Source organism: Pteronotus mesoamericanus, unplaced genomic scaffold (assembly GCF_021234165.1).
Source record: "Pteronotus mesoamericanus isolate MK-2021 breed Mesoamerican mustached bat unplaced genomic scaffold, CSHL_Meso_final contig_221, whole genome shotgun sequence".
Lineage (NCBI taxonomy): Eukaryota > Metazoa > Chordata > Mammalia > Chiroptera > Mormoopidae > Pteronotus > Pteronotus mesoamericanus.
Genome location: NW_026555092.1, coordinates 12951632 through 12973400, shown reverse-complemented (window position 1 = coordinate 12973400; position 21769 = coordinate 12951632). Strand labels below are relative to the sequence as shown.

Here is a 21769-nt window from a genome sequence, read left to right as displayed (position 1 = left end):
CGCGTGCAACTCCACTCCGGGGCTTTGTGCGAGCCCGGGCGATAGCATCGGCGGCGGCAGGAGGAGGAGCGGCCGGAGAGGCGTGCAGCCCGCCCGCCAGCGCCCGGCAGCCGGGCAGGTGGGAGCCCGCGCGGGAGCCGAGCCGACGCGAGCAGAAGCCGAGTCCGAGCGGAGTCCGGGCGGAGCCCAGGAGCCTCACTAGCGGGCGGCCCGTGGGCGGCAGCCGGGCGGGGCGGGCGCCGGCGGGGCTGCCCCCCAGTAAGATGTGCGCGGCGCCGCGGGGCGCCCCCCACTCACAGCGGCGCTCGGGAGCCGGGCAGCTGGGCCAGGCGGCGCCTCGGGGGCTGCTGCGCGCCCGCGCCTAGAGCTGCCGCCCCAGGGAGCCCGCCACGGCCGCGCCCCGGGCACGCTCGGCGGCGCCCAACGATGACCGCTCCCTGGCGGCGCCTCCGGAGTCTGGTTTGGGAATACTGGGCCGGGCTCCTCGTGTGCGCCTTTTGGATTCCGGACTCGCGCGGGATGCCCCACGTCATCCGGATCGGTAAGAGGTCCCCGAAGCCGGGGGTCTCCGTGCGCTCGGGCACGGGCGGGAATGGGGGCCTCTGAACGCGATCCCAAGAGATTTTCCCAACCCTTTCGGGCTGTCGGGGTGGGGTCACCACCAGGAGCTCTTTCTGGTGAGGACAAAGTTCCAAAGCCGGGTCACAGGCCTTACTTATTGGGGAGGATGCAGCCGGGCCGCGGCGGGTGAGGGCGAGGGGCCCTTGGCGCGCTCCTGGGAGGCCAGACCTAGCGGAGTGTAGTGAAGCGTTCCAGCCCCAACCCGAGTGTCGGGCGCATTTCCCCGTGACTGCCAGCATGACTGGCCGCAGACCGAGTTCTGGGACCCGGCTTCTCCGCGGAGCGAGAGCCCTGGGGAAGGCGCCAACTTCTCTTCCCTACTAGCTCCTCTTGGGCCCCTCGCCCTCACCTGGGAGCATGGCTCTAGCGGCTGCGGTGGGGACGGAGGGAATGGCCTCGCATGACCAGGGCAGCCAATCTCCCCTCCCGGTGGTCGCCGTTGGCCTCGGTGGTCCGCATTTAGCCCCGTAGCGTGGGACAGAGGAGGGGCAGCCCCGTAGGTCGCTTCAGCCGCCCCCGGCGGCGGAGGCCTCTTTCCGACTTGGGGGTAGCGGAGGTTGGGGGGAAGGGAGCGATCAAGCCAGCCCGAAGCAGCTAGGAAAAGCGGCGAGAGGGACGCGAGTGGTTTTTAAAGTTAGCCGAAATCCCTCCGCAGCTGGCGGCGGCTGGCGGGGCTGCGCGCAGCTTTCTGGGGCTCTGGCTTGTCTGCGTCTCTTCTCGTCGGAGTCTTTTACTCGGGGCTTTAACTTTGTTGTGGCCGCCCAGACACCCTGTAGGCAGCGCTCTGGGCTTTGCGGGGGAGTTGGGGGAATGGGGGGAGACCTGCGTGTCCCAGGCGTGCGGCCGCCAGGCGTGGGCCCGGCCTAGCCACGCGGGAGCCTGCGCCACACAGGCCCTGAACCCGCCGCCCTGCCGGAGACCTGGGCTGCCTGGGTTCGCAAGGCATCACCACCAGCGTCTGGCACAAGGCAGGCAGAGCTCTGCAGAGCTAGGGCCACCTTCCTCCCCTTTGGCTCTCCTCAGGTTTGGCGTGAGGCGCGCAGGGAACCAATGTCGGTCGTTTTGTACTTGAGGTTTTCCTAGGAGGCGATCAAATCCGGGGCTCTGTCTCCTTCGTTGCTCTCTCCTGGATCCCAGAGCCTCCTGAATTCCACGTCTGGATGGGAGTAGACTCACAGTCCTTAGCTCTGCCCAGGCTGGGGTCTTTCGTTCCATACCCAGGATCCTGGCAGGTGCACACGGGGAGACAGAGGAGCCCAGTTACTGGACTCTGGGGACAGCCTTCACGGTCAGGCTTAACCCTTTGCAGCCTACGGTGTCCTGGCAAGCCAAAAATATCTTTTATCGCTGCTCCAGCGCCCAGTTTGGCCACCATTCCAGAGGCAGGCAGCCCCTTAGTAGTGGACCAGCACTTTCTTTATTCCTTCCTTTCCTTCCTTCCCTCTGTCTTTTGGGGGCCTGCATGGTAGGATGCCTTTGGGAGAAGGCGAGGGGGCGCAAAAGGTGCTATGTGCTCAGCTCACGCATTGCAGGATCCTCTTCCGTGATCCTCTGCAGGGGTGGGATTGGCATGCTCCCAGCCCAGCCTCGGGAATGGAGGTCTTTGGAGGTCCAGGAAGACAGGAGCAGGTGAGGCCAGCCCCAGAAGAATGAGCTGAAGGGGGCGGGGTGATGTACCCTCACCTGCACCTCCTGCTGTGAAATTGACTTGCACTGGGGGACTCCTCACTGTCCTGAGGGGAAGCCTCAAGCCTGCCCGCCCTTTCTTAGGTTCAGCGTGTAATAATGCAATTAAGGATGGCAAAGCCCTCTTCTCTTCTAATCTTATTCGTATTAAGCCTCAGGATTAATTAGCGTGTCGGCCCAGGCCATTTATATCTGAGAGCCTGGCCCCATTTGATTTTCAGCCCGAGGACTGGGGTGCTGCGTGGATGCCAAACGTGCCTGCCGTAGCTGCGCCAGCTTGGACGGAGGATGGGAAGGCTCTAGACCTCTGGGCTTCTCTGGAGCCTCCCGGGGAGTTGAACTTCCGTTCTTCTGAGCCCAGGCTCAAGCCTCAGCTGGAGTCAGGGAACTACAGTGGATGTGGCCCAGAGAGAGAAAGATTTTCTTGCTGAAACCCAAACATACCGCCTTGGCTGGACCTGATGCCATCTCCCTTTTCTCATCCCTCTTCACCCCTCTGATCTCAAGGCTCTGGCTGCTGGGGCTGCAGGAATTGAGGCCCCAGAAATGGAGCTCGGACGTGTGCCTGAGCCGGCTGCACTTGGAGCCGAGTCTTTCTCGAGCAGGCAGGCATTGCCGAGCACCAGCCAGGGAGAGGGTTTTCCTGCAGGTGCGCAAAGGGCTTTCTGGGCTGGGAGCAGCGTACCGCCCCCTCTCTTTGTGCCTCTTTTGGGGGCTGAAATTTCCTCTTAGACAAGGAGATGGATAGCTCAGCAGTGTGACAGAGTGTTCAAACAATCCATCTTGAATAGATGAATTGCATTGCTCTGTCTTTTTGTAATTGTGTCTATCAGAGGGAGAGGTCAAGGCATTGATTGCTTGGATGGTTTGCGAGTAACAAAGGAGAGTGAGGGAGAGAGAGTAATTGGATTGTAGTCTGTGGGGGAAAAATGATCATTGATTATTTTATATGAATATGTGGAAGATGTATTCTGTGTGTGATTATCCGGTGTTGCTCACGGAAGGTTTTGAAGGCATATTGTTCAGTATTTTATTATTATTATTATCACCGCAGTTATTGTTCAGATGGATCCTGATCTTAACTCCTGGAAAGCAGTTTGATGCATGGGTCCTCTCAACTAAATGGGCTTCTGTGACTTCATGTGCGAACCTGGATTTCCTGGTTACATGACTCAGAAGCTGAAGTGGAGGGACCCTGGGCTGGGAGCCAGGAGCCCTGGCTTTTCTGCTCTTATCTTCTGACAGTTCACTGGGCCACCTTATTCAAATCTCACTCCCCCACCCTCCTGCCCCAACGTTGAACTTGTTACCCTATCTGTAAACTCTTTGGGTTGGGCAATTCTGTGGTTTCAAAGTTCCCCTCCGTGCAGGCTGGTGGGGACTGTCATCACCATTGTAGATCTGTTGTGTAGCTTCATGATTAAATTCGTTGTTTCGTGAGCCTCCCTCATGTTACATACATACCGTAGGATCGAAGGCCAGCCTGGAATTTGAAGAGGGAACCAGACAGCGGTTACAGCAGCTGGGGAGCTCGACTAGATGGTGGTGATCTCCAGCTAGTCAGGGGTGAGGTTCAGAGCCAAATGACTGCAGAGACATAAAGCAGGTGTGTGTTTGTGCGCGTGTGCACACACGGGGGAGTGGGAGTTTGGGGAGAGGGAAAGGCTGGCTCGGCTCCAGACTCTGAGCATCTACAGAGGAGATCAGAGCTCTGGGGCCCCGAGCCCAGGCTGGGGGCCCAGCAGGCCACTGCCGTCTATCCCAGGGGAGTGAGGTGCCTCCCCTAGAGTTCTCAAACCAGCTCCATCTGCATCTCCTGCCACGAGTTCACCCAAATGGTCCTGAACGTTTGTCTCCTGAGTTTGGGAGCCGCTGCATGTAAAACAATGAGAAATTTCTCACAGTGACTGGTGATGCGCTGAAATCAGCGCCTTGTAGGAGAAGACAGGAGCTGAATGAAGATCAATAGGGCTTCCCCCCCTGGAAGTAAATAGCTTCAGACAAGACCTGGGAGTGGCCCGAGGGGCCTTAGAAAGCATTAACTTGAGGAATTTCTGCCTCCACTTTCTAGCCCAGCTGCTCCTGTCAGCCCGGGCTGCCCCCCCTCTCCAGGTGGAGTTTAATTTCTTCTTGATGCCTGCCTTGCACTGCGCTAAATAGTCTTTTGACATCGGGATGATCTGGGGTTTTTCAAGGTGGTTTATGCAGGGTGAGCCAGGCACCGTGTCCCCACCAGGTCTTTCCAAGGTCACATGCATCCCCCTGCCTCAGGGCACTGCAGCTGATTTCAGAAGTCCAGCCCTGCTGTGCTATTTGCTATTTCAAAGAACTTTCAGGGGCTACTCTTCACTCCCCGCCCCCTCAGGAAAGCAAGGCTGCTTAGCTCTTTTTAGGATCCTTTGTAGAGCCTGTGAGCCCCCCTGAGTCCCTGTGTTCCCATGAGCATTCTCTGTCCCGGCCCCAAGAAACAGAGTCCCCTCCATGGAGGGAAAGGCACAGATGCTCCTCTGGGCACTAGGAAAACCCCTTCAGTTGGGGGAGGGGCGAGGCTTATGCAGAAAAAGCTTCAGGGCTGCGTGGGGTGCTCTTTTAGGGGGAGACCTGGTTGTGCTCCACCCTGTAACAAACAGCTGCCCTCACCTCTGCCTCCCACAGTTTTAGTCTCAGCCCCTCTTTGCTTGCTTAAGACCCTTCAGAGGAAACAGAGAAAGCCGATGCTCCACTTGGCTGGGCAGCAGCAGAGAGGAGCCTGGAGCTCCCCAGGCCCTGCCTGGCAACAGAGAGCACTGAAGCTCCAGGATCAGCGCTCTTCCTCTGGGGCCAGCTCCCAGCAGGCCCCAGCTTGTCTTCCCGAGGCTGGTGTGATGGGGCGGGAGCTTTGGTGGGCAGATGGGCCCAAGGCCTGGTTGATGGCAGATGGGAGCCTTGTGTGAGCTTGTTGGCTGGAATAGCTTTTCTCCCAGGTGCTGATTCTCAGCAGCAGCACCAGGGGGCAGTGTGCCTGTGCTGAGGTGGTGGCATTGGCTCTGTCTCCTGTCCAGGACCCCACCTGGGTCTGGAACACAATCAAGCTCATAAAACAACAACGCAACAACAATATACCAGCCCCAATTTATTTGAGCACTTATTCACAGCTAGGCCTTGTGCTAAGTGCGTTCCAAACAATGACTAGTAATGTGGGTGAATAGTAAGTGCTCAATAAATGTAGCTGTTGATTTTCCCCCCCATCATCTTATTCAGCCTTCACCACCCTGTGGGCATTATTCCCATTTTGTAGATGAGGGAACGAAACTTGATGAAGTCTCTTGTCCAAGATCACACAGCCAATGAGTGGGAGAGGTGGGATAAGAACTCCCCTCCTGTCGGTCTGACTCCAGGTCCTGTGCTTTCAGCTGCCTGTGTAGTTAAAAGATAGAAAACAATGATCTTTACAGGCACTGAGTGCAGTGCCCCACCCCCCATGGTTCTGGGTGCTGAGCGTGGCCTCACTGGCCCGCACTGTTTCACCTGCTATAGGGGATAGCGGGATAGCTGTGTGGGTTATGTGACATTTAACCCTACCGATGGCAGTGAGACTGTCCTTGCTGATGGGCCATGTGGCAGATGTGTGTCCTTGAGAGGAACGGTATGGACAGTCTTTCCCACCCCTTCCACCAACACACGCTCTTATCCTGACTACACTCCACCTTGTCTGGCCTTCTGCACTCTGCCCAACCCTTTCGCCCAAGCCTGAAATAAAGCTTGGACTCTCTCCCTTGGGTGTGGCCAGTCCACCCTGAGGACTGCCTCTGCCCTGGGGACTCCAGCTGACATATCCCTTGACGGCCACTGGGCTTAAAGACGACATCAGAGCCTTGAGGAAACCCCAGGGCTCTGTGTCTTCCCCTCACCTCCACCCTCATCAGCTGGTGGCCTGGCCAGAGAAGGTGGCCAGCGAATTAGCTCTTTGTTCTCCCTTCCTTCCATTACCTCCCTTTCCCTCCCCAATCTTACCTGCAACATCCTTTCCAAGCTAATTGGTTTTGCTGTCATTTTATTTTTAAGCTGAAGGCACATTCCACCCTTCTAAATAGAGCCTGCCTTGCTAGGAATTGAGTTTGGGGAGAACATGAGGGTAAGGCCTGCTTACACTGGGGCCTGGACTGTGCGTTGCCGTCCTATAGGCTGCATGAGTAGGGAGTGGGGACCTGGGTGCAAGGGCTGCCCAATCTGCCCTCCCCCAGGGGGAAGACCTGACCCTCCCTTTCCACCAAGTTCCTCCACTCAGGGGAGACTGGGATAATTGTGGCTGCGAGGGACTGAACTATTCTAGAAGCGGGGAAAACTGCACTGCTCAGAGTCCCTACAGAGGCAGCAGGTTTGGGACAGACACAGTCAGGGGGTCATGTTATTTTCTGAGGCCTCAGTTTCCCCATCTGTAAAATGGGGACGATATTGCCTGCCTCATAGCGTCAGATAGGTGTGACGTCTTTTCAGAAAAGCTTACATGCTGTCCACAGGTCTGTCCCTCTTCCTCTGTTGTTTGAGGAATCGGACACGTGCAGGGCCAGGACCAGGGTGAGGCAGAGGGGGCCGCTAGGGAACCGAATTTCAGGAGGCTCTCAAGTGGTGGCCTTGCACTTGCCCAACAGTCCGTGACAGCGAGCGCCTCCTTAAATTCACACCCCAAGGTGCCTTGCTGGCTTATACCGGCACCTGTGCTTGCTCGTGGAGTCAGTGTTTTCTTCTGACTCTCTTGTGCTCCAGAGACAAAATCTTAATTGAGCTGTGATTGGGAGAGAGGAGACTAGATTGAGGGCAAGAGGATGGGTTTGAGGACAGGTCATTCTGAGTTTGCTGTGGTTTCCCCATTGGCCACACCTTGCCGCAGCTGTGCCCAGAGCCCTCTGCCCGCATTATCTTTCTGTCTTGCTTTTGGAATTACCTCCAGGGTCCACACTGCATCCTGCTCCAGCCTGGCACTCCCCACCCCTCAAGGATAACCTTCCCATGTCCCCCTCTTTGCTTCCTTTGACCTTCATTCCTTGCTTACTAATGCCTATCGACCTTGGCTGTAGCTTTGCTTGTGAATGTCTAGGGCTTCTCTAGGGCATATGTGTCATGCCATGGAGCTGCCCAAGGGTGCCTAAGGCCACCTCTCCCCCCAACACTACCAAGAAGCAGAATGAATTTTTTTTGGAATCAAATAATATATTTTATTAATTCTAAGATAGACACACACACACACATACACACACTTTCACATCTTTGAAATCAATATGTGTGTCATATCTCACGTCCAAGTTTACTTGCAGGATTTTTTTTTTTCTTCTTTGACACTTCAAAGTGTAATGGTATGTCTTAGGTTTGATGAAACGTGGTGGATCTGAGCTTCAGTGTGAGTCTAGTGTGTACTTGCTGCATAACCTTGGGCAAGTCACTTCACCTCTGAGCCTCCATGTCTTCATCTCTAAGATAGAATTATTAATATTAGGTTAATCCCTATTCAGCTGTTTTTGACATACAAAAACTTCATCAAGTTAGTGTGAGGATTAAAGGAGAAAAGGTGCATACAGCTCTTTGCACAGTGCCTGATGCTTAGTAAATGTTAGGAGAGGAGGATTCCTCAAGGGTGGAAGCTATGTCTCCACCATCAGACTATGAGCTCTGAGGCTGTCTGCTGCTTATGTGCCCTCTGCCTTGAGCCAGCCCTTGTGTTCAATACTCCCTGCAGCTCAATACATGGCATTTGTTCACTACCCACATAATTACATGCCCACAGCCGAATTAGTAGCTTGTGACAGTTAACCAACCATGTTAGGGAGCAAGAGAGGTGCCCTTTCTAGGAGGCTCCTACATGTCATCTCCCAGACTCCTCCTGGCCTGTTATTTCTCACCTGCAGACACACAGTGCTAGTTCTTCCCTACATTTGCAGTGTTTTCATTGAAATGCATTTTGCATGTATCCAGAGATTGGAAGATTCTGGTCATGGGATGCTTTGAGGGATTGGTCCACGGAGTCCTGATCAGTTCTTGGGTGAGGAGTTCAATCTTGCTTCCTGGGAGGGCAACCAGAGAGGGACTGCCACTGGAGGATGGACCCCAGGGCATAGACACTGCCGCCTCTGCTGGGAGTCACCAGGTAATGATGCTGCGGCAAAAGCTGGGTAGGAGAGAGTCCCCATAGTGATCATTCAGATTGGAGAAAATGAAATGGAGTGAGAACCGGGGAGCAGGGGGCAGCAGTGGCAGCTTTGACTCCAAATCCTTTGGTTCCATTCTGAATGGTGGTTAAGGAAGGCAGAGGGGAGGAGAGGAGTGAGAAGGACCTAAGGTGCTAGTGTGTATGAAGAGGGTTCCAATCCATAGGAGACAATTAAGTCTTGTGCTATTAAGGGGGCTGATGCAGACAGGCTGCTGATGGAAGGGGGTCTGTAGAGTTCTCAAAACAACTGCAGGGATGAGCTCTTTAAAGATAGGAACACAGGAGACTTCTGCAAAGCCTTCCTGCATCTGCTTTGCAGAACTGAAATACGCTATTCGGAAAAGCCTGCCCAATTGGGCGGAAAAGCTGGAGCAGGCAGCCACAGACTTCCCAGGGCTCCAGGCATCACACTTCCTGTCTGTGGTGAAGAATCACAGAATCCAGGCTGAAAAGAACCCCAGGGGTCATTCCAGGCCTCTGGCTCTCAAACATTAGCATGTATAAGAATCACTTGGACTGTTCAGTAAAATACAGATTGCCGGGCCCTACCCTCACAGCTTCTGATTCAGTGGGTCTCGGGCAAGGTCTGAGAATTTGCATTTCAACAGTGTTTAGACAACAGCCATGTAAGCACTTAATAGATGTTACCTATTACTCTTACAATTATGATCGCCCTGCTCACTGGTTCTAGTTTGGATTTACTCCCTGTCCCACAATGCAGTTCTATAGAAATGTAAAGACACTTCTTCCAATTAAAGATGCCCAATTCTTCTGGCATGGTATCATAGCACTGCTTATGTATTGAAACCAGTAAGCTCATCACCCGCTCAGATCTCAGCTTTGGTGCCTAGTTATACAACCCCAGATTATTCTAGTCTTTTCGGCAGCCATTTCACTCTGTTGATTTACACTGAGCTGGTGGTCTCATGAGATCATGAGGTCTTTTCCACAGGCATCACTGCTGATCTGTAGCTTCTCTCATCCTCTTTGACCATTGATCTTTTGAGCCTAAAGGCAGGACCTGCCATTTATCTCTAGTAAATCCCATTATTGAACCTTCAGGCGGTTATTCTTCTCTTTGTTTCTGGAGCACCAAAACTTGTTCCCATCTCTCCATCTTCGGGAGGTAGGCATGAATTTCAGCCTCTTCTTCCTCTCTGGCCTCCCTCCGAGGGGCTGTTGTAAAGAGGTTGAGTGGTTATTGGCCTACAGTATGGTTGGGGTGGGGAACCACAGCTCCGGACAGTGAAGCTTCCGTGCCTCCCCAAAAGGAGCTCTGTGCCATTTGAGCCTGGGATAAACACGCCTCCCTTCACTTCAGCCATGTCTGCCATCAATACATGAGGCAGGAAATGACCGATGTCAGAGTCTGTTCAGTGGCCCTGGATCCACTACCTTACACTTCAACAAACTTCAAAATCCCACTGGCTTCCTGCGGCTCTCAGGCCCTTTATGACCTGCCAGTGTTGGCATCTCCAGACTCATGCACCGTTTCTCTTTGCCTCACATACCTTCTCAGCTCCACTGTACTGAACGTCTGTGTTCCTAGAAGGCATGGTGCCTTCCCTCATGCTCTGTTCCTCTGCTCGTACTATTCTTCCTGGCCAACTTCTCGTTATCCCTCCAGTCTCAACAAACACGTCTTTCCCTCTAAGAAGCCTTTGTTGACTCCCGTCTCCTTCTGCAAGTCTCCACAGTATCCTGAACTTTCCATGTCGCACTTACTGTACTGTAATTCTTAGTTACCTTAGAAATGAGCACTGTACAAGCATGGGCCATAGCCAGCTTATTCACCACTTGTCCAATGCATCTAGCACTGAGTGGTACATAGTAGGTGATTAATGACTATTTGTTGAATAAATGAATGCATTGATGAATACAGTCATTTAAATATAAGACAATCTAACTAACCTGTCATTCAGCTCAATATGTTTTCCATGCTGTCAACAGGATTTCATGGAAGAGATTCTTAGAGTCTTGGATGTAGACTGTGTCCTAATGGAGTCTATGGTGTTCTTCTGATATATCCATTCAGCACCTACTGTGCTAAGACCTTTTCCGTGTAGACTGTTGGGAATAGCTGGGCTATTTAAGGCATTAGGCCCTTCTTTCTCAGGCCTAGGATTGATCTTTATAGCTGTTGTCTGGTTCATCTCATGATTGTCCTTTTGAGATAGACAAAAGCTGTATACTTCAAGAAGAAACAGAAGAAAAGACCATGAAGAAAAAAGACAGAAGAAAAGGCCACCTGCCTTTTCTGGCCTTGCCCCTCCCTCCTTCCTATTCACTCCTCAGCATCTCTGCGGCTCCCTCTGGGATTCCTTCCTTAATAGACTAGGCACTCAGGGCAGCTTCCTGGCAGAACTGTAGCTGTATCATTGAGCTGCCACCAGTCATGGGACTTCACCATATCACTGTCTTCACCATATCACTGGATTCTGATAAGATGTGTAGATAACAGGTCTACACGACAGCTTTCTGGAAAGTGAGGTTGGCAGCTAACCCAGAGAGTTAGGCTGTATAGACAATTGGCCTGGGCCATTTATCTATCCATCATCCACCCTGGGAATATATCCATCATCCACCCTGGGTTCTGGGGAGTGGGGATGTGTGCACATTCATGTGTTTGTGGACTTGTAAGAGACGGCCACTTGGAGGTTTTCTTCTCTGGCACAGGCTTCCAAAACTAGGGCTCCATAGCCATTCTTTATCCTGAGCCTGGTGAGTGAATACAGTGACTTTCCTTTGGATCAGTGGGGAAACTGAGGACTTACGCGATAGTCTCAATTCCTGACTGATTGGACTGCTTTGTATAGTGTAGCTGAGAGTGAGGGTGGGACAGGTTTGCAGTGGAGCTGCCTGAATGTGACAGGACTGGGATCTCCCTTGAGGCCAGGCCCTCCCCTTTCTTGCTTCCCTCCCTCAGGAAACAGATGAAATGTTCTGAGCAGAGAGCCTGTTGCGTACATGGCCATTTTTCCTGCCCAGTTTAATAGAGGTGACAGCCGTCTATTTTACTTGTCTCGTAACATCGAATCAGTAAATAAAATATAGGTGAACTTGCTGGTTTAGCTGAATTATGGCTGGTCCATCGGGACTGAGGGCTGGGGAGAGTTGAGTAGAGATTGAATCCCTGGCTTTTTGCAAGAGGAGCTGAGCCTTGTGTCTTCCTCTGGATCCAGAAAATCTTTTCGTGATAGAGGAGGCCTGGCAAGGTCATCCTGTTTGACAGTTTCTGAGGCCTTGGAAGAACACAAGTGGAGGCACCCCAAATATCAGAGCTACAGGAGTACATTGCCGGTCCCACTCTTTTCTGTCACACATTGGGATACTGAGGACTGAAAAGGGGAAATGGCTGGAGCCACACACCTTGGTGAGCCTTGGAGACAATCAAATGAAAACATGAGTCTCTAACCCCCGAGGCTATTATAAAATCCCATCCACTTCTCTATTACACACAGGCGCACACACACACATACACACACACAGAGCTTTAAATTTGCAGTCTTAAGAAAGATAAGGAGGCTAGATTTTTCCACTGTGTCAAAACAGACTTACAAAATCTTTTTCACATTGAGGGAGAAATACAAATCAGAGCCACATGTGTTTATAGAAGCTCATAGATGATGACACACCCCGTGTGGTTTGGCAAGAGGCAGGGAAATTAAGGTTCACCCCGCGCTCTGAGTTCAGCACCACGGAGAGCAGCCAGGACGCTGGGTAGCACTGGGCGCCATCTGCACACTGACTTTTCTAGTAAGAGTAATGTGGTAATTGTAAGGTCTTGCTAAACAGGCATTCTTTTTCCAAATGCTATTCCTCTAGGACTCTGGTGTTTGTAAACTGGACTGAGGTGTTTAGCAGGCACACAGTAGGCCAGTAAGAACTATTATTTGTGGTCACTCGAATTGAGTAACTCACAGAAAAAGAGAATGGATAGAATTTTCTCCTTTTTTCTCCCACACATAAATTGTTCTTAAACCTTTTGTGCCTTGTACGGCTTGTCTGCTAGGGAGCAGTAACAGATGATAAAACGAGTGAACATTCCATTGTCAAATATCACACCTGATACCAAGCGTCTTAGCTCAGCCTGTCAGTATGATCGTTCACATTGCATTTGGTAAGTAGGCTTGTGTTACGGGGTTTTTTTTTTTTTAATCCTGCTAAATGTGATTTCTTAAAAGTATTTTGTGTAATATTACTTTCTGAGTTGTGAAGTCCTGCATACCTGTAATAGAGCTGTATTTTCTGCTAGTAAATAAAATTACTCCTTGTTCAGGTAATGATAATTAAATATGTCACAGTTTTGTGGCATTCCCCAAAGAACCCAGCAGTACCAGGTGCTCCACCACCTGGATGTGTCTGAGAAGCCTTGTGATTGGACCGGGCATTGACAAAGGTCTCTCCCAGACAGGGAAGTAACCTCAGCATGCCTTCTGGGAAAAGGGAGCTTTTGTTCATCCCTAGGGTACTGAGAGTTGCCAACAACACTTGGACTAGAAGCCAAAGGGCATAAGAGACTGAGTCTTAGAATCATAAGAGTTGGAGGAATTGGCTTTTGCCTCTGAACAAGGAGTGAGGTTTAGGTGACTGGGCTCCAGGGATTTAGGAGGCAAGATGGCACCTTGAAGTCATGCAGCAGCCAGAAAGATCTAGAATGGGCAGGGAAGAAGTGGGGATACAAAGTAGGGTACTCCAGGTGCCGTGACTTGAGACAGCTCAGTAAGAGAGAACTGAGCTTAGTAAGAAAAGGCTGGGGTTCTTGCTGCCTCTGCTTGGAGTCACAGAATCAGAGAGATCTGCTTTGGAAATGTGGCTATTTTTATGCTGTTTGTAATTGTTTGTTTCCTGTCTTTTTCACGTGGACTCTGGGCTGACTCACTGATTCACTGAACATTTTGGAGCGTCTGTTCTGTGTACTGCCAAGTACACAGAGCAGGGGATTGCTAGAACTTGGGGGGCAGAGCAGTGTTCCTGGACCTGCTGGCATCTGAATGGCCTCATATAGGTCCAATAAGTGACCTGCAATGGTAGCTGCGGTTCCTTGAACATTTAGGTACTGCAGTTCAGCTCAGAGCCCTGCACTTGGATCTTCCTTATTCTTCTGTGTGCTGGGGAGGAATTCTGAGGCTCAAGAAGAGACAAGCTAAAAATCACCCTGTGCAATCACAGCTCTCCCCTTTCACCCTTCATTCCCACCCTCCTTGCCCTTGCTCCTTCCCAATCATTCTATCACTGAGGCTGTTCTGAGAATTCTTTCTCTCCTGATCTGTCACACGCCATCCTCAAGCCCCACTCCGTGTTCACTTTGGCCAGTTCTCAGTCTCCCAGCAGAACTGGACCTTAGCATTTCTGGATGGGGTGGGTGCGTGTATAAGGAGAAGGGGGAAAAGTAGGGGCAAGGGTTAGTATCCAAGTTTTAAGTTTCTGAAAGATACAAACTTGTCTCCTGGGTGAGAAAGTTCTTCTTTCTGTCTAATCCAGATTCTACCTGCTGCACTGTAAATCCATCTCGTCCGCAACCTGACTCTGCTATTTGTGGAGTTTGGGAGGGAACATCTAGATTGGAAGCCAGTAGCTTCAAGGGCTTTTCTTTCTGGGACTGTAGCAAAGAAGCTCTCAGACAATTAAGCTGAATTGGCTACACTTTTGTTCACATGGGCTTGGACAGATTTATAACATTTTCCTTTTTTAAAAAAAAGTTGAGACTTTTTTTTAATGGAGACAATGATTTATGGAATAATCAATTTCTTTATGTACCTAATACATTGGAGTGAGTCGTCAGTGTGGGCATCAATCTCTCCCAGAGGCTAGGGAGGGCAGACAGGCTCTGAGCCTGACTCACCCAGCAGAAGGTGGCTTTTTCTGTGAGCTACTTTGATCTCAGACCTGGATCTCAGACCTGTGTATAGTAAGCAAGGTCTAGGTTTCCTGGAGCCTCACTCTTTGAGAAAAAAAATGCTAACGCTTTCCAGGCTCAGCCCCACCCAGAGAGAAGTAAGGTGCAGCGTGCAGGGGTGGAGAGGAAGTGCCAGAGAGGATGCTCAGTGACCAGAGCTTGGAGATGTGGAAGCAAGAGTAGAAGAGGGAGCAAATGTGGTTCCAGAAATCTTAGTAGAGAGGATTGGGGCCAGTGGGTGACGATCCAAGAAGGCAGAATTATTTCATATGCAGTGCTATTTGAAGATAAAATAAGATAACTTGGGGAGTAGTGAGCTTCCTGTTAGAGGAGCTATTCAAGAACAGATTGGCCAGGGATGTTACAGGAGGCTCTTGTTTGCTTTCACTGTGGTAGTCTAGGTATCTGGAATAGTGTGGCTAGAGATGCTATAAAAATCCAGGCTTTCTGTGTTACCTGAAAGGCCAGGGCTGTGCCGGCTCCACCGTACACAAACTCCGTGAAGGCTGAGCTCAGTGTAATGGTTGCAAGGAATACTTGTGCCAGGTTCTTCTCTGCATGTTCCTTCAGGACTTCCTCCCTTGGCAGTGCCCATAGGTCAGGGAGGGGAGTGGGGGCTGCAGCCCACTGCAAAAAGGGCCCTGATGTCGTCATTTCTGAGCAGTAAAATGCCAACTACACTGGTGTGCCTGATATCATTTAATTTTCACATTTCTCTGATGTATGAGTACCTTTTTTTTTTTTTTTTTTTGGTAGATATAGAAACTGATGTTGAAAAGAGGTGGATGGTCCAAGGTCATACAGCTGGTCAGGGTGGAGTGGTATCCACTCATTCCCACAGGCAGTTGTTCACCCAGCGAGACTTTACTGATCACATGTTATATGCCAGCCCTGGAGCAGGGACTAACAAGGGTGAGCCAGGTGGACATGATTCTTGCCCTCATGGAGCTTGCTCTCTGTCAGGAAAGACAGACATCAAAGAGTCATTACCAGTTCAAAGTGAGTTACAGAAGAAAGTACAGTCTGTCAGGGAACATCAGAAAGACTTCCCCGAGGAAGTGACATTTGGGCTGAGACCTGAGGAACAGTTAGGTGAACGCAACATGGAGGAGAGAAGGGTGTGTTCTAGGTAGAGGGAATAACTTGTACAAATGGCCAAGGAGCAGACAGTTGTGTTAAGTTGAGCCAGCATGAATTGCCAGCTTTGTAGGTCAAACATGATCTAATGTCAACAGTTTCATGTTCCAAATTAATGTATAAATAACTCAAGGAAGTCCAGTGTGAATGGAGTGAACAGGAAGGGATGTGGGAAAATAAGGCCTGAGCAGTGGACTTCCTGAAAGGCTGTATAAGCCAAGGTAAGGAGGCTGGGCTTTATCTCCAGGGCACTAGGGAGCCATTGAGGACTACCTGAAGGGGAGCAACATAACCAGATTTGTATCTGTGAAAAGTTGTCCTGGTGGCTGTGTGATCTGACTACCAGGGGTATAAGTGGAAGCTGGGAGTGGGCATCAGGAAGCTGTTTAAGTGTTTTAGATGAGAAAGGACAGGGAGAAGTGGGGACAGAATGCAGGATTGGTTGGGGACCACATGTCCTGGCTCCTGGTCTAGGGTTCTCCGCAGAAGCCTGGCAGCCTCCTTTTACCGGGCCTGAGCACTGGCGGCCAGGCCATGACACACATACGCAGTCCAGTCCTGGAACCACACACCTGTTTTGTAAGACCCCCATGGATGAATGCCACATTTGGCTGTCTGCAAGGGCAGCTGGTGCCCTGGTTTGACCAGAAAACAGGTGTGCTCCGTTTTCTGGCACCCAAGGCAGTGAGCGCCCCTTGGATGGTGGCTGCTTCCCTCACAGCCCCCTCCAGTGGGCAGGTGGGTCCTAGGTGTCTGGCTTTCTGCGAGTCCTAGATCCCACTGACTGCCTGGCAGGGAGGCCCAAGGAAGGAGCTCCATCTGGTCTCAGCTTTCCCCTTAGAAGTCTCCAAGGGGTCAGGAGCATCCCTGTGGCTGATCTGAAACCCCTTCGCCCACTGAGAGTGGAGCTGCCCTCCTCCTTGGCAGACGTGATGGGAGGAGGGAGACCTCAGCCTGCAGGACAGGTGCAGGGGTCACTGATCCCCGACTGCTGCAGCAGGAGTAGGAGAGGTAACCCCACACTGATCTGTTGGGCTATGCTTCCCTTATGGTTTCAGTTTCCAGTACCCTGTGCTAACACAATATGACTATATTAATAAAAATTACAATAGCGATCCCTTGGAAGTTTGCAATGTGCCAGACACTGTGGTAAGCATCTTCCAGACATTCTGTCAATTAATCCAGCAAACCCAAGAGGTAGGGACTATGTCCCTACTTTGTAGATGAGGAAACTGAGAACCTAGGATAACGTACACAGAGAAAGCAGTCCATAGATGTTAGCTTTTATCAATATAGCATCATCATGGTCTTTGTCATCATCATGATTGCTGTTGTTATTTTAAATACCAGATGCCAGAACCTGTCACAGTGCCTGGCACACAGTAGGTGTTCAGGAGTATTTGTTGAATCTGTTTATACAGATCTGGGCAGGTAATGGAGTGAGTGGGCTGGGTCCGGAAACCAGCTTGGAGTAGGGCTCCTCCCAGCTCTCTCCGTCCCTGAGGATCTCCTCTAGCAAAGGCTTTCCTTACCTGGTCCTTCCCCTTTCTCATGCCCCTTGCCAGTCCCTCATTTCTCAGCCCAGGGTACCTGGATTCTCTGACCTCCCTGGGGGTGCCCTTTCCTGGCAGCTGCAAGGAATGTAGGGACAACCCCCAGTGCCTGCTCTCCTGGGGTGACGTGGGGAGTTGGCAAGAACCTCGTCCTTCAGGACTTCACATTGGGTTGGCTCCTCCCAGTCCTCAGCCCCTAGCAGACCCCATCCCTGGCCCTGCCTGCCCAGGACTCCACATGCAACACTTCACATACAGAAAGAACCATGATCGGCTCAAGGCAGGTAGTGCTGTTTCTGACTCCCCTGGCTTTTTCGTGCTGTGCTTCCCACCTGGAATTCTGGCTCCTCTTTGGCCTCCTGCTGAATTTCTTCTTTCTCATATGTCATGTCCTACTGCAAGTCTCACCTCCTCCAGGAAGGCTCCTCTGATGCGCCAAGCAATTGGTCACGGACCTTCCCAAGCCTCACCGGAGCATTTCCCTCACTTTCTTTTCAGAGCCCTTCTCGTTCATACAAAAGTAATTTCATTCCCCACAAGTCTTCCTCAAGGCCACAGAGCTCACAGCACTGAAGCTTATGGACCTCTTGCATTTGCTTCAGACTTTTTTTTTGTTATAAAAACAACAACAGCAAACCTACTTATTCTCTTGAAGACAAACTCCTTAGCCTAAAATTCAAGAAGTTCTCTTTCTGAACTCTGGTTCTACATTAATTTAATGCCTCCCACATTGATTTAAAGTTGAATTAGTTTTTTAGGGTGAGTTAGCCAATATTCAAAAATTGGAATGTTTTGGCCCCGGTTGGAGTGGCTCAGTTGGTTGGAGCATTGTCCCATGAACTAAATGGTCGCAGGTTCAATTCCCAGTCAGGGCACATGTCCAGGTTGCAGGTTTGGTTCCTGCTTGGGGTGCATGCAGGAAGCAACTGATCAGTGTTTCTCTCCCACATTGAAGTTTTTTTCCCTCTCTTCTCCTTTCTCTAAAATCAATAAAGTGTGTTCTTCAGTGAAGATTTAAAGAATGGGGATGTTTTATATGAAAGATTGGATTTCTAGCTCCTTTTCCCACATTCCCACATGCCACAGGTCCCACCTCGCCCTATAGTGCATCCCCTGCAACAGGGCCATTTTGCATGTGCTATTCCTCTTGCAGTAGAGTTACGAGGAAAAAGTAAAATATTTTGTGTGTCTGTTTTTATTACCAGGAGTAAACAAAAGTCTAAGAGAGCCGTTCATTTCCAATGTTTTCCTCTCACTAGTCCTGCCGACTGTGAGTTTTCTGTTGGCTCTTGCAGGTACTGAGTCCCTGACCACCACATGGACCAGGGGCTTCTCAAAGACAAGGGCCTTACCTTGTTCCTATTTGCCCTGGTAATAGCAGCTATTGTCCATTGAAGCCTTTTCAACCTCACTTAACTCTCACAACAACCCTTAGGTGGGTGCAGTTACCCCCACTTTCCAGATGGGCCCTGGTGAAGTGAAGGCACCTCTTCAGTAAGTGATGGTGTCCCCAAAATTTGAACGCTCCAACTCAGTTCCCCTGTGTATTCCCAGCAGCGGCACCAAGCCAGGCCCACAGGCGGCAATTAGTAAGTGCCCCACAAATCAAACTGAATTCCAGGTTGGGTGGAGCCAGGTGGGGGACAATGGCGCGTTTAGGATGCTTCTGGTTTGTCCCTCCTTCTTTGGCACCTGGCTGGCTCCAAGCTGGTCGTGTGCATATCTCTAGGGCGGCATTACCCGGCATTAAGTCAACATGCGCCAGGCAGAAAATCTGCTGTGAGTCCCTTCACATCAGCATGTCTTTGAGGCGCCAGGACATAGCGCGGGCATCAGATCTCTGCAGGAGCATTTTAACAACCTCTGTCCTTGTTCACTCTCCGCAGTCCTCACAGTGGCCGCAGGCCCATCACTCTAACGACACAGTCCCAGCAACTAATTGGGCCTGTATAATAGGCCACATAGACACACGTCCTTTCCCATCCCCCTCCAGGCTCCAAGGGGAGATACAAAGTAGGAAGCTCCGCAAAGCTGCCACTTCCGCTTGGCGGGGGTTGGGGAGGAAGAGGAGAGGCCGTACCTCCACCCAGGCAGGTGTGAGGTGCTGGGCACCCTCACCCTGGCCAAGCTATGGGTGGGGAGCACCTGCAGTGGGAGTGTGGGCTGTCTGGTGTCAAGAGTCCCCCATGGACATTGTCAGGAGGTGGCTGCAGAAGGAAGGTTTAGCAAAGAAGGAAGCTCCCCACCTAGAATAGTGCTTGTGAATTCAGCCTCACCCAGATCCTGAGATGTCATCTCAGGGCTCCTGGGAGCCAGGTGGCAATGGGAAGCTTCAGATGAATCTGGGAGATGCTTTCTTTGAAGAACCTCTAGCTTTCTATGCAAGTGGATTTAGTTCTGGAGCAAATGGAGGCTCCTGCTTTCTTGGTGTTCGCGGCTGGCTTCGCCTCCTGCTGCTGGGATGTGCTTTGGGTGCGTGGATTACTTCCAAACCCACACCCAGGGGTCCTGAGACTCAGACATGCTTCCAGTTTGAGATTTCAGACATCCGTCCTTCCTGGGCCTGGAAGTTGGTCCCTTTCCGGGAACAGAATATCCTTGACGACAATTTTGGATGTCACGGCTGGGATGAGGACGGAGTGTTGTACTCCCGATACCACCTGGGAGGGTGCCAGAAGCCTCCTGGGCACACAATTCGGGGCCACTTCCCTGGGCTGCGCTAAGAACAGCCCACGGTGGGAATGGAAAGGTCTCCACTTTCTGAAGATGACAGTGTCCTTAGAGGTCAGATGGGGGGCTCAGCTTCTGTGAAAGCCTGAGTGGCCTTCATTCTTTGTAGCCCCACTAGTCACGCTGGGGTCATTGGTCCCACCCATGGGCCAGCAGGTCTGGTTTCTCCATCTCCTGGGTGCTCAGAACCAAACGAGGAGACAGGATCATGAAACACTCGACCTCTCGCAGGCCCAAGGCTCCCTGTGCCACCTTGAAGTGACTTTCCAGTGCTCTCTAGGATAAGGCAGGGCCCCCTTGCTGGGACAGACCCCCACTCCCCGCCCCCCAGGGGTTTGATAAGGGAACAGTCCAGGCTGGGCTTCCCAGAATCCCACAGCCCCCTGTGCGCTCTGTCCCTGGGCCTCTGCTTTAGTGCATGGTCTCCAGAGAGACAGGGCTTCTCCTCTGTCTCCCACTCAGAGTGGACAACCCAACCTTTCCTCATTGTTCCAACCTAGGAGACGGTGCACTAAAAACAGGCAAAAAGAGAACTAATAACTCAAAGCCAAGAAAAAAAAACTATAGCCAGCAGTTATTGGGCACTTGTGATGCCAGAGAGTGTTCTAAGCACATTTGTGTATTGGTTCTTTAATCCCCACAACAAGCTTAAGAGATGGTACAGTTACCCCCACTTTGCAGATGAAGAAATTACGGCTGAGATGAAGGACCTGCCCTGAGGTCACGCAGCCAGTAGGTGGCAGAGCCTGGATTCCAATCTGGAGGTCAGGCCTCAGAGCCCTGGCCCTTAGCCACTCACTCTAGGACAGCTCTGCGTACTTAGAGAAAACCTAACCTATCGTTTAGTGTAATTTTTCCAGATTTCTGAACCTCGAGTCCTAATGGAATCTGGGTGGGAGTTTCCCGGGCTTCAGCATCCCTTGATGCCAGGACGGGAACAGGATCTTAGACTCTATTTTGACCCCATTGTTTTAATCGCAGAATGAACCAACGTAGATGGATTCGTATTGGGAGATAAGAAGTGAATCAGAAATAGCAAGCCCGTGATTAAGACTGAGACGCTGAGAGAAAAGGGGAGAGAGAGAAAATGAACACAAAGAGAGCCTCAGTGGGTTCTAGTGCCGGGGGGGACCAAGCTCGCAAGTGCCTGGTGGGGTCAAAACATCCTCTTAGTCAAATGCAGGTTCAGATGTCCCAGAGGGCCACTTGGATGACTTCACTCCGATCCCCTCCTCTGCCCCCCAGGTTTCTGGCCTCCCTGCCTATCTCCAGCTTCCCAGCAAGGAGGCCCCTGGGCGTGGTTTACCTTCTATGGGTAGACGAGCACCCTGTGTAAAATACTTAAGGTTGTGCCAGCCTCATACAGAGGGGGGTTCTGTGAGTTACCAAATGGAGTTTTCCTGGAGGGACCAGAACACCCAAAGGGAATCCATGTGAAGGGATCAGAGAACGTGGCAGAAAAGGAACCCTGTAGATGGAGTGCCCCCATCCCTGTTGGCTCTCGGAACCTGGTGTGCAGCTCATCTTGCCTGACTTGTTTCTCCCCTCCTTGTTCCCTCCCCCTCTCTTTCCCCCGTCTTTCTTTCCTTCAATAAATGCTGGTTGAGCACCTACTATGTGCCAGCATCTACTATGGGTACTGGGCTCTGGGTATAGGGTAATGACCAAAGAAATGAGGTTTTCTTCTTCATGGGATTTTGTCTGCCCTACTTAGGGTGACAAATGATACAGAGGGAGGGAAACAAGTAAATTAACAATGATTAATTACAGCAAATGCTGTGCTTGCAAATAACCGAGGGACCACTGTTTGGTTTGGGTGCAGGGAGGGCCTCTTGGAGGAGGCGGCATTTAGGGTGAAGCTGGAAGAGCGGGAGGAACCTGCCCTGTGAAGAATGCAGGGGAAGAATTCCAGGCAGAGGGAACAGCATGTGTGAGGGCCTTGAGGTGGGAAGAGCATGG

At 51.4% G+C, this 21769-nt stretch overlaps 1 protein-coding gene across 2 annotated transcripts in view; it reads left to right on the top strand.

Annotated features, from left to right (window-relative positions):
- The first annotated feature begins 423 nt into the window (after window positions 1-423).
- The window catches only part of GRIK3 (glutamate ionotropic receptor kainate type subunit 3), a 210623-nt gene continuing 189277 nt past the window's right edge, over window positions 424-21769 (top strand). For both annotated transcript variants that reach the window (XM_054571562.1, XM_054571563.1), the window contains exon 1: window positions 424-541. In XM_054571562.1, coding sequence (XP_054427537.1) covers window positions 427-541 — 115 coding nt within the window. In that variant the 5' untranslated portion in view covers window positions 424-426. The remainder of the gene's footprint in view (window positions 542-21769) is intronic.